Source organism: Euprymna scolopes, chromosome 1 (genome assembly GCF_053919585.1).
Source record: "Euprymna scolopes isolate OS-2025 chromosome 1, ASM5391958v1, whole genome shotgun sequence".
Classification (NCBI taxonomy): domain Eukaryota; kingdom Metazoa; phylum Mollusca; class Cephalopoda; order Sepiida; family Sepiolidae; genus Euprymna; species Euprymna scolopes.
In genome coordinates, this window is record NC_136482.1 from 177,300,151 (window position 1) to 177,313,470 (window position 13,320).

Sequence of the window (13,320 nt, forward strand, 5' to 3'; positions counted from 1 at the left end):
TCTCCCGCCCCCTTCATCGCCAAACTTGAAAAAATGCTAGGAGTGACATGTCCGGTTGAACACTAGGTGGCTAAAAGGTGGGTGCTCATTTTATGTTAAATTTATATAGAAAAGTGATCCCCCACTCTAAAATGTTAAATTTTATGGTTTTTTTTTCAAAATTTCTTCTTTCATATTATTTATAAAGGCTGTTTAAATGTATTAGGACAAGATCTTTATTTTTTTTTAGGGGTTAAACGACACTGGATCACGTCATAAAAATTTACCACCAAAATGGTGTGAAAATAATACCCAGGCGAGAACAATACAAATTATCAATTCAGAAACATATTATCATTGTTTGTCTTTGATATCCATAATGAGTTTTTGATTTAGTGTATTTATAACTGTTGTGATGTATCCATCATACAAATAATAATAAACTCTTCTATCTGTTGTAAAGAATGAGAGCACACGTCATGCACGAGTCTTGCATCATGGCAGTCGGACTGACGTATAGCCACATTCTTTATTTGTTGTATTTGCTTTTCTATTTAATATCTTCTGTTGCCAAAAAATACCGATTTGTGTTTTTCTTTCGGGCCCTTGCAGGACTACAACACTGGCAACGAGGAAAATTAAGGAACTCAGACCTATGTTCCTCAATAACTTGAAATCTATAGAAATTTAAAAAAATAAGAATATCTTAATAAAGTTTTGTATCAGATAGATTGTTCTCATCTTGAGTGCTATCCACACAAAAAACAAAAAAGAAAGGAAAATACATTTGGTTAAAAAATGGATAACACGCGATTAACCATACTGAAACCAGCAACCTCTTAGTTTCGTAAATATCATGTTTCTAAGAACTGACAATTGGTTGATGGATTTAATAAAAAAATTTAATCATAATAAGTTAGAAATTATACTCCTATGATTCCCTGATAATTAAATTATCTTTATAATTAGTGTAAACCTATTTCTAACTAGATCCAAAAATTCGAAACCTTAGAGTGCAGAGCTATCCCCTTTTCATCCCGCCAAAACATTTACACCTACGAAGGTTGGAGTTTACATCACCCAAAACATTGTGCAGATAACACTCAAGATGAGAACAAATGTCCGATTAATCTAAATAATGCTAACATTCATACCTTATCTCAAAAATTCAGAATCTTAAAAAAGGGTTAAGAGCTTACAGCAAGACTGATTCCTGATAAACACCAAGTATAACACAGAATTAAAAAGCCTATAAATTTACTAAAGCTTATTTCAATTAATATCATCCAATCAATAATGAGAATTTTCTTGAGCTATATCCTTAAAATTGAACATAATGAAATGTAAACAACAACAACAATAATAATAATAATAATAATAATAATGACATGATTTTAAGGTTTGGGGCAAAGTGACATAGGGTTATTTTTTTATGATCCCAGGCGACACCAGCTCTTCTTGCTAGTTTTCCCTGTTTGCTTATTTTGAATTAATAAATAGGCTAGATAATAAATAGAAATAAAAAAAACTTTTCATAATTCATGAGAAAAACAATTCCAACATAAAGAAGAGGAGGGAGAAAGGGTTCATACCTGACTGCATGTGCGGATCTTGCAGCTTTATCACAGCGATCATAAAACTCCCAGAATGTTAAAATCTACAAATAAACAAATAAAAGATCATAAATAAGAATTTCTTCTTCTTCTTCTTCTTCTTCTTCTTCTTCTTCTTCTTCATCAGTAGTAGTAGTTTAATGTCCATTTTACATTCTGACATATGTTATATGATGACATCATGATGACATCATGACATATGATGATTATTAGAAATGCACTACCAAAAATAATCGATCTCTTGTCAAGTCTTTCTCTATCCCCCTTTCTTTCAAATCCATCCTTAACTCTTCCATGTTTTCCTTGGCTTCTCCATGCAAAACTGACCCCACCTCCTCAACTGTTCTACATCTACTAACCCAAGAACTCTCATTTGTTCTTTCAGTGTAACCATACCAACAAAGTTTCCTGTTTTGTACACATCTCTTTCTTTTGTCCAGATTTAATTTTCCTCTAAGATCATCAAATCTAAGTCTATCTTTAATTGGATTACGCATCCATTCTGTATTCTGAGTGATAGCAGCACTGCCTTAGCATCTATCAAGCACGTGTATGAAGTGTGATGATGTATGGAAGTAAAACCTGGCCAGTGAGAGTTGGTAATACATTTAGTTAGTATCTCTAGGATTTAAAACCCCTCAAAGGCCATAATGAATACCAAGCGAATACTCTTCATCAGACATTTGCCATACTCTGTTTCTCTGGACTTGGATTCAAATCTTCAATGTCTAGCAACAGACTTCGTGGTACATATTAGCGACCCTGTGTCAATGGCGATTAATTTAGCTAGTGTGAATTTTGACACAGGTTACACTTAGTACATGTTATAGTACATGCAAACAGAACTGTTCCAAGAGACAGGTGACGTAAAGCTGAGGCAAGGGGTAGGTTAAACAGTAGACAAAACGGAATCAAAATCAAATGATGACGAATGACATCACGTTTCCTGAGCTGAGAGAAGAAAGGTTTTCAAATCAGTCTCTCTGTGGAAGTTGTGCGAATGAGACACTGCCAATAGTGTAGGAACAATCTAAGTGGAATGTTGCCCCAATGTCTCTGTCTGTGTGTGTCACGCATCTCAAAAGTTAGAAAATTCAAGTTAAAAATAAATAGTTAGCTAAGATAACATTAGTCTCTCTTTCTTGAGTGCATTCTCTCCAGATAATAATTCCTTCTAATCCATTTGGGCGAAATAAAAAAATATAGGAGGAAGCCCCCTTGTACGTACACTTAAAAACAAAATTACTAATCAGTTACCACTTATCAAGGTCAAAGATAACTCGAGGATAGTTTGGTTGAATGACGAGTTATGGTGCACCTGAGCACTGTAGACAATGTTTTCATGAATTTATTCTTGAAAAGATTGTTATTGTAGTAATTCCTCGTCTTGCATTCACTTTTTTAAAAAACTTTTATTAATCCCAAACAAGGCATATTGTCACTTGGACATAAAAAGAAAAGTATATATGTATATATATATATGTTCAATCAAACCTCCCGACCAGCAGTAATCGTGTTACTCTGCACTGATGCTTCCCGAAAGGATGAACCACTAGTGTCTGTAGGTATTTAAAATTATTATAGTAATAATTATATATATATATATATATATATATATACTTCTATAAATTCGATTTTCTTTTGTGTGTATTGATATTCATATTAAAAACCCGCTTTTCTATTTATTTAAAAAGAAATTGCAATTTTCTTATATATGGGTCGATGAATTGCATTCATCTGCAAAAGATCTAGCTAATTTGCATATTCTTTTAAACATTAATTTTAATTAATTCCCTATTAGTTTTTTCGGTTTTCTTATGGGATGATCATCTTTAGTTAACTATTATGTGTAATTATATTCATGCAGGTATTCTACTTGATTTATACTTGCATAATATTTGTGTAAAAAGCTTACAATGAAGATAAAATTGTTTCCATATATATTTATGTATACGTATATATTTTTGTTGCATCTATAAAAGTGAACGCGTCTGTGTGTCTGTATGTGTACATTTTTCTGCACAATAACTCTGTCAATTTTCAGTTTACAGACTCGAAATTTGATATACAGGGTACTAAGATTTGGGAAAATCTTTGTAATCCGTGTTCGGGCAGAAATTTGGCTGTTAAGGGGTCAAAGTTCAACGACTTGACCTTTGAGAACTCTACCAAACTCCTCCGACAATTTTGAGTCTAAACACTTGAAATTTTAGATAAAGCTTCCTTGGACATAAATCTAACTTAATAAATTGATTTGAGCCCGAAACAATAAATGTTAAGGGGTCATAATAGGGGTCAAAGTTAAAAAAATTGACCGTTTTTTTTTTGTTTTTTTTTTGCTCAGCATACACCTCCAAACACCCGGGCAACGCCGGGTACACATGCTAGTATATATATATATATATATATATATATATATATAATTTGTATTTGTCAGTACACTTAAGGAAGCAGGAGACTAAAAGGGAATTCCAGTCTAGCAGTTAGAATTCAAAATCTTTTTGCCGCAGAAGAGACATCGCAATTTTGTCTTTCAAGAAAGCTCTACTTGTGTCCTCTTTCTTCATGAAAAAGAAGAATATTGCTACAACAACCACTAGATGAAACGGCGATATTAAAGAGAAGTAGCAGCGCCAGACAGACACTTATAAATATGTATGTATAAAGAACCTTGATTTTTGTTACTGAAATTAATTAAAATTAATTAATTTCAATAACAAAAATCCAGGTTCTTTATAAACATTTTTTATACGTGTTCATCTGATAATTTTTAATTATTAATTAATTAATTAAAATTAATTAATAACTAAAAATTATTAGCCATCTCCCCAACAACAACAACCCTGTGCACCTTTTCGATTTCCATCATGTGGACATGACTACAAGGTTAATAAACAGTACAGCTTCGGGGCAAGATCCCAGTGTAGTATCTGTTCTGATGCTATACTTTACCTTTTCTGTCCTCCATCAGTGGAGGAGAAACCCTTCATGACAAAGACAATTTTTATTTTTATTCATATCCAGAGTGCCCCCTTTTTTTTTTTTTTTTTTTTTTTTTTATTACATTTTCACCCCAAACAAGGCAAATTGCCACTTTGGTGTAGGGGGCTACTATCAGGGGCAACAACTACTGGGGTACTATGTAGGGATTTGGGCAGCAAGGTGTCGGTTCACGTTACACTTGAACTTCTGCACGTCAGTACTGTTGGGGAAGCAGGGACCTGGAATGGAATTCCAGAGTCTTGCGGTTCTGGGGAAGAAACTATTGGAGTAAAAAGATCTTTTACATCTAGGGACCTCTACAGTGTGGGGGTGGGATCTAGTAGCCTGTCGGGTTTGTCGAGGGTGCTCGCGTCGTGGGGGCACAAGTGATTGCAGTTCATCAGAGCATTCACCACTAAAATACTTGTAGAACAGGCAGAGGGATGCAACATTTCGTCGATGGGACAGAGGCTGAAGCTTAGATGCCAGTTCAGGGCCTATCAGATTTGCGACTCTCTTTTGAACCTTGTCAAGGAGCGAGAGACTAGTAGCAGATGCACCAGCCCAGATGTGGCAGCAATACTCCATACATGAGCGAATAGTGGCCTTATAGAGGTACAGGATACTTTCGGGTGTTAGTAGTTTTCTAGCACGGTAGAGAGAGCCTACCTTTCTTGCAGCGGCCTTTTTGGGGAGCTAGATTTTCCCCACATTAAAGACCGACCTTATGTCTAACTCTGCTCACGTGGGGAGGTAAGTAAATAAGAACTGTACAGCTGCATTATTAAGTTATCTCCCTTAAGAGTTCTATTCCTTTGTTATAAGTTTTTAGAGTGATCTCCATTGCTTGTTATTGTTATTGGTTATTGACTGGAAAAACAAAGATGGCGGATTTTGAGTAAACTAACAGCCATGAATCTTGGAAACATTTTTTCACGCGCAGAATTGCTGAAACATGGAACAAATTTCTTGCATCAATTTTTTAAAAACGTTCATACTTTTCGAAAGTTGAAAAAAACTAAACGTGATGTTTCTTGTCAATATATACGAGGGTCATTCCAAAAGTAAAGCCTCCTATTTTTTTCTTAACTCAAAAGGGTGAAAAGCTACGAAGAGGAGAGTGATACTTTTAAAACGATCTACCTTTTATGCCTCAGAAATTATTTTGCTACATAGGCACCATCATTCTCAATGCACTTTTACCAGGAATTCAATAATACATCTCTGCTAGTGATACACATTGCACGTCCATGACAAGGGTTGCTTTCTTAGAGTCTTACACCGTCAATAATCAAACAGAGAGATGAAACTTTCAGGTCATAAATGCATAAGTTCAGTCATCATAACAATGCAATTTGTAATCCCTTCTAATCCATTAGGGCGAACTAAAAAAATAAGAGGTGTTACTTTTAGAACGCCGTCATATGTACACATAAAAAAAATTACTAATCAGTTACCACATCAAGGTCAAAAACAACTCGAGGATAGTTGGTTGAATGATGAATTTTAGTGCACCTGAGCACTGTACACAATCTTTTTGTTTTCAACAGAATTGAAAAAATTGTTATTGCAGTAATTTTTTTTTTTTAACTTTTATTAATCCCACACAAGGCATATGTTCACTTGGACATAAAAAGAAAATTATATATATATATATATATATATATATATATATATATATATATATATATATATATATATATTTGAACATGTCAGTACAGTTAAGGAGGCAGGAGACTGGAAGGGAAGTCCAAAGTCTAGCAATTAGAGTCCAAAGATGGCTTTAAGGCTTCAAAACCTAGTTGGTGATGCCCTTTTCTCTTTCTTGCAACCTCTTTCCCACAGAAGAGACATTGCAGGCCTCTCTATCATTATTTTCGTAGCAAGTGCTCGACTGAATTCTTATCTATGGTCCTCTCTTGCCAAACTTTCACAAAATACACTCGACTAGCTACAACCACTATATATGGTCTCCCCCACTCTTTATCTGTGCCTAAATCTAAACGCAGATTCCATGAACAAAGCTTCTTTCCCAGAACTGCCTGCCTTGGAATACTGTTCTACTGGCTTTCTTCTCGGTTGAATACAACATGATAGCCTTCAAATCCAATGTAAACAAATTCTTGCTGAGGCACCCCCTTAAATAATCAAATTCTACCCAATTTACACCATTAATGATTACTACACTACCACCTAACATTCAGTAACCCTTGTCCTTGAGTGGCCTTCGGGCTTTGATAAGTGGTGACTCCCATGTAAAAAATAAAAAACGTTTGAGGAAAAAAAAACTATAAGAGTAGAATGCTTTCTGACATTTAGGTCTCTAAAATGAAAGGGTGGGATTTTGCTGCCTGTCGGTTTAATTGAACTACTTGTTAAACAGGTACAGAGATGTAATATTGCAGCAACGGGACAAGGATTGGAGCTTGTCCGATAGTGTGGAGCATTAACCAGTGAATTAGTCAAACATTATCAGGACTCTACATTGCGAGTGAAACAGTTGCATTTGCGAGTGATTTTTCAAAGTGGCGACAAGAAATAATAAAACGCTTATCTTTTGGCGATTGTATTTCTTTCACTGACAATCTTCCAAAGCTCACTACTGAGTGAAAAATATATTTTCAACTTTTTTTTTATAAAACGAACAAAGTTAAATTATTTAAACAATAAAAGTTTGATAGAACCATATACTCTTTTTTTTTCCTTTTAACAAAGGCTGTTTAAAATTAGAATGTTTATACCTTCAAGTATCATCAAAAAATTTGTTGTATATTTAGAATTACACTTATTCAAAAAAAAACACACACACAGAAAAATCTTTATGTTGTACATACTTGTCACAGAACGAAGATGTCATATTCTAAAAATCATGTGGGTTTGGCTAGTAACTTTTCTATTTGGCTAGTAAACGAAAATATTTAGTTGTCAAAGGTCAACTAAAGATAAATTTTGATTATGAACTACTAAATGTATGTACGAGGTGCCTTAAATAAGTTTCCATTTTTTCGTATGGGCATTTTTATTGATAGTACACACATGAAACTCTAGTCCCTTCGAAGTAATCTCCTCCAGCTGTAATACATTTGTTGCACCGTTCCAGCAACTTCTGGAAGGCCTTTTGGAAGTCCTCTTGTGTGAGCAGGTCAATGACCAGTGTCACAGCCTCTTTCATCTCCTCAATTGTCTCATAGCGTCATACAGCCTCTAGGGTTTTCCTTGAGCTTAAGGAATAACCAAAAGTCACAGAGAGCAAGGTCTGGGCTATAGGGAGGGTGAGGAACTGACTTAATGCACCATCTTGGTCAAATAGTTTGTGACAAGGATGGAGTTGTGAACTGGTGCATTACCCTAGTGAAAATGCCACTGACTCGATCTGAAGAGTGCTGGTCTTTTCTGACAGAATCTCTTCCTGAACTCCCTTAATATAGCATTCCTTGTTGACTTTCTGTCCAGTGGGAATCCAGGACATGTAGAAACTCATTGAAGGCACCTCGTACCTATACAAGAATAGAAAAATCTTACCTTTAACATTCTCGGCAATCGAAGCCAACTGTTGTAATTAACTTCGGGCAATAAATAAAACAAATCTAGTGGTAAAAGCGATGCTAAATCAAACTGAAAATAAAGGAAAAAAAAAAAAAGAAGATAAAAATGTATTTCAAAAACATTTAAAATTTTAAAAGTATTGGCTGCAGCCATTAAGTTGAATTTTACTCATTTTTCACCTTATTATTTAATTATTGGAATTCTTTGAGATTAGTAATTTGTATATTTTTTACTTATTTATTTGTGGACTGTTATCCTCATCAGGTGGTTACCTGACAAACGCCAGAGGAATCCAACCATGATCGGCCTTCGGGGCACGTGGTGGAATGGATAAAGATGTTGAATCTCTACGGTTCCAGGTGAGTATTGTCTGAAGATAGTGGTTTCAATCCTACCCAAAGTCGGCCAAAAACGTAATGAGACAACAACAACTATGGTAGGCAGTAATTACTGATGATGCAGTTAAGAGACTCAGCATTCCTGTGCTGCTGCGTTACCTAATCTTCCATTGTTAGGTCCGTACCAATTTTTTTTTTTTTTTTTTTACAAAGGAATCACCACTTATCAAGGCCACTCGAGGATAAGAGTGTACAGTGGTCAAAAGGACAATATCATAGTAATCGTTAGAAGTGTAAATGGTATATTATTTAAATAGTTGGCCGAAACGTCATGAAAAAACGACTATAAAGATGAAGATAACAGTCTTCAAATAAATAATAAAAAATACTCATCTTGTTGTGAACTGATTAACCTTGTTAGTGGTTGCCAAGCCTCTTCTAATCTTTTTCTTATATATATAGATGTGCATGTATGACTACAGTCTTGTTCTTATACAAGGTGGAACGATAAATTTGTTGCCCTAAACAAAACAACACAGGAGCTTTATTTTAAAACTTTTATTGAAAAAATCAATTCAGTTAACTTTATTATGTAGTAGAGCTGACATCTAATCAACGTAACCACCTTCAGCCTCAATCACCACCTCGATACAGGTCCGGAACTGGGAGCATATCTTTTCCACAAGCATCAGCGGGAACTCAGTGAATACTTGGCGGATGGCGGTGATCAGGCTTGCTTTGGTGTTATAGGAGGTCATGTTGGTAATATTCTCACTGTATGACCAAACAAATAGTCCAGCGAGTTCAGATTGGGGGAGGAGGAAGGGGCGAGTGAAAGAAGGGTATAAAGTCATAGCACTCCGTTTGAAGTCAAGTCTGGGTCTCTTTGGACTTGTGAGCCGGCACTCAGTTCTGCTGCCACACCCAGGATCTGCAAGCAGCCACCTGATTGCACCAGGGGATCACCACACCCTTCAGTACATCCAGGTACACTTTGGTGTTGACTTTCAAGTGAACTTCGAAGATGTGAGGTGGCATGATTTGGCCCTCATTTGAAACCACACTAAAGATCATAACCGTGACCAGAAAGTTTGTTGCCCTTAAGTGTTGAACCGTCCGGATTTGCATTTTGATGCTGCTGGCAATGGTCCTGTTGTCATAACTTGGATCGGTAGAGAGCATGAGTTGTACAGTGGTGCATCTCTGATCTCGCTCGTTGAACATTGTGTCACTTTCAGACATGATAGGAGGCTCTTATCGCTTTTGAAATTTGTACACAACTGGTCAACTACTAGATGGTCTGCAACAAAAAAAGCAAAAACAAAAAAAAAAACAGGGTTTTCATCAAACGGAAATGGAATCATGTTGTCTTTTCTAGGGAAACAATTTTATCATTCCACCCTGTATATATGTGGATATGACTACAATCTTGTTCTTATGTAAACATGACTACAAACTTAGTAAACAGTACAGCTGCTATTGTTAAGTTATCTCTCTTGTATTGAGATATAAGAGTTCTATTCCTTTGTGATAAGCTTTTAGAGTGATCTCCCTTGCTCCTTATTGTTCTTATTAATTATTGGCTGGAAAAAGAAAGATGGCGGATTTATGTAATGAGTAAACTAACAGCCATGAATCTCGGAAACATTTTTTTCATGCGCAGAATTGCTGAAGCATGGAACAAATTCCTTGCATAAATTGCTGGCTGTCAAGACGCTGCATCCTTCAAAACGTTCATACTTTTTGAAATCTGATAAAAATTAAACGATCTATATATATAATGAAACCAGACATGACTTCTATTGTTCTTTCACGGTTGATGGTAGCCGAATGGTTCTGGTCTTTGCTAATGAAGCCAGACATGACTTCTGTTGCTGGGGTTTGAATCTCTTGACTGCCGTTAATCGTGACACGCTGCACTGATGATTGCTGAAAGGATGAAACACTAGTGTATGTAGGTATTTAATAATTATTATAGCAAATAATAATAATAATAATAATAATAATAATAACAATAATTATATATATATATATATATATATATATATATATATATATATATATATATTATAACTTATCCACATAAAATTTTATGTATCTATTTATGGCATTACAACATTTACTTCAACAGTGCTCAATACATGAGTAGAAATAGGTAGTAAGTTTTGAAAATATATATATATATATATATATATATATATATATATATATATATGATTGTAATAACAAATAAATAAATAAGCTAGTATAAACAAAAATACAAGCAGACATCTGAAAATATGCAGATTAAAATTACTTTCTAACATACAAAGAAAAGTCGGCTCTATCTCTTCCAAAAACGAACAAAGAAAAGGGTGAATTACAGCCCAAGTGAACCTCTGCCTGATAAACGTGTGACCATTGGCTGTGATAAATGGATGCATCAATAACAATGAATCTGATTGGTTAACTAGGAAACTCAGCACCATGTAAATACATAAAAACATGTGGTAACATCAATTCCTTGCTATATCCTGATGAATCCTTCCAAGGATGAAATGTGGAAAATTCTGCCATAAACTTACTATATATATATATATATATATATATATATATATATATATATATATATATATATATATATATATATATATATATATATATATATATATAATTTGAGGTTGCTATTTTTCAAAGGTAAAGTAACCAGTGAAATATAACAAGGTTAATACAAGAGTGTTCAATATGGAAGCAGATCAAGTTACACTTTCAATTTATCCAAGCAGTAATTTGTTGCTACACAGTCATGAGCATGTTTCGATCTTCTAGTATTTAGTAACAAGAGACCTCATCAGGCAACAACACTTATATTCAAAAGCGGAATTCATAATCATTTTAGGCATACATACATACATACATACATACATACATTTAAACAGACAGGTGAGATTTATATTATAGATTGATGGGAATTCATACACATTATGAATTCCGCATTGTTGCCTGATGAGGTTTCTAGTTACTAAATACTAGAAGACCGAAATCTGCTCATGACTGTGTAGCAACAAATTCCTGCTTATGTAAAGACAAATTCAAAGTATATATATATATATATATATATATATACGCACGCACACACACACACACACACATACTTTTCTACTTTTATGTTAATTATAGCCAGTACCACTACACACGTGAATAAACATACCAAATAACAATGATAATAATAAAAACCCTAGTTCCTTTATGAGTCCAAAATTTTGGAAAAAGTAGAAATTTAAAACCAGGAAAATAAAAGCAAAACGAAGTCAAATAAAAGACACAGGAATCTGAAGTTCTAAAGAAAGGAAATGAAGACAAAAATTCAAAACAAAAGCAAAGTTCTTGCCTTGAATTCCCCCTATATTAAAAAACAAAAATAAAGAAACATATATATGATGAACGTACCTGTGACACAATGGAAATATCATATTCCAAAAAAATCATGTAAATTAATCAAGTAGTTGTATTTTCGACAAAGAAATTTTATGAGTAAGAGAGCGAGTATCTTGTGTCTTGAAAAAGAATCTGAAGAACAAGGGAAGATAACTCAACCAATAATTCAACCATAATTCAAACTTGCAAGATTTTTGTTGTAATGTGTATGAATTCCCATTAATCTATAATATAAATCTCGCCTGTCTGTTTAAATGTATGTATGTATGTATGTATGTATGTCTGCCTAAAACGACGGATTTTCACGAGATCAGTATCGTTTTGAATTTCGACCCTTTGGACGACAAATATAAAAAAATTGGACAAAAACATTAATTCCTTCACCCTTAACTGGGAACTTTTCTACAGGAAGGGGTTGTTTTTTTCACCGCTATTTTCGAAAGTCATCCCCTCTTTTCGATTGACTAGCCTTAATTTAAACCTATGTCACTTCCGGTTTGGCGATGAGTGCAACAGCAAAGACGTCAGAGTTTTTTTTTTTTTCAGTTTCTTTTCCTCCTTCACAGTACGGGTTCAAGCCTGCCTGCCTACTACCACTTTTTTTTTTTTTTGCTCAACACACACACCTCCAAACACCCGAGCAACACTGGCCACCTAGGCCAGTCTATTATATAAAAGGCAAAATGCACATTTGTGTCCACGAAAGGCTTTTTTCGTTGAGCTTCTCGCGTCGGTTACTATTTTGGAGAACTTTCCTTATGCTCCCTATAGATCGTAATATTGCCGATTTGTGAACGGACGTCGTCTCTATCTTTTACTTGATTGAATTTTCAAAATATTCAAAAGGTTTCCAGTGTTTGTTTGTGTTTTTCATATAAAAGAGAAACTGATCAAAGCAAAGGCATCTGCCTCCTCGGGCCAGGACATCTTGAAGGCAATTAGCTTTGATCAATGTGGGGGAAACCCTTCATATCAGACAATTGCTATTTATTTATATATATATATATATATACACACACACACAAAGGTGAAATAAAGTGACAAAATACGTATGAAATAAGAAGATATAAAATTGTAGCAAATAAAAGTTACTTACTTTAAACATGCGACCCATAAAATATTTTTTTCTGATAATTTTTTTATCTGTCTGAAAAGAAAAAGAATTTCAGTTAAAAATCAATTTCAAATATTGGAAAATTTGTAATGTTTTTGAAGGGTGGAAATAAGGCAAATCTATTTACAATCAACAGTTCAGGCATACGATCACTTCTGAGATGAAAGGACTTTATTGATCCTAAGTTGTCTCTTCATCAGCACCGATTCCAGAGAACCACAATTAAAAAAGTAAAAACAAACTCTAACATTATTCATCATCAAATACACAGTGCGTGTGAGGTAGGTGGAGATTAATACCAAAATTTCTATCTTTCTTAAAATAATATATA

At 34.3% G+C, this 13,320-nt stretch overlaps 1 protein-coding gene across 2 annotated transcripts in view; it reads right to left on the reverse strand.

Annotated features, from left to right (window-relative positions):
- The window catches only part of LOC145277781 (cyclic nucleotide-gated channel beta-1-like), a 138,602-nt gene that overhangs the window by 58,263 nt on the left and 67,019 nt on the right, over window positions 1-13,320 (reverse strand). For both annotated transcript variants that reach the window (XM_080129541.1, XM_080129550.1), the window contains exons 6-8: window positions 12,972-13,022; window positions 8,097-8,189; window positions 1,572-1,636 (exon numbers count right to left, since the gene is read on the reverse strand). In XM_080129541.1, the coding sequence (XP_079985667.1) occupies window positions 1,572-1,636; window positions 8,097-8,189; window positions 12,972-13,022 (209 nt within the window). The remainder of the gene's footprint in view (window positions 1-1,571; window positions 1,637-8,096; window positions 8,190-12,971; window positions 13,023-13,320) is intronic.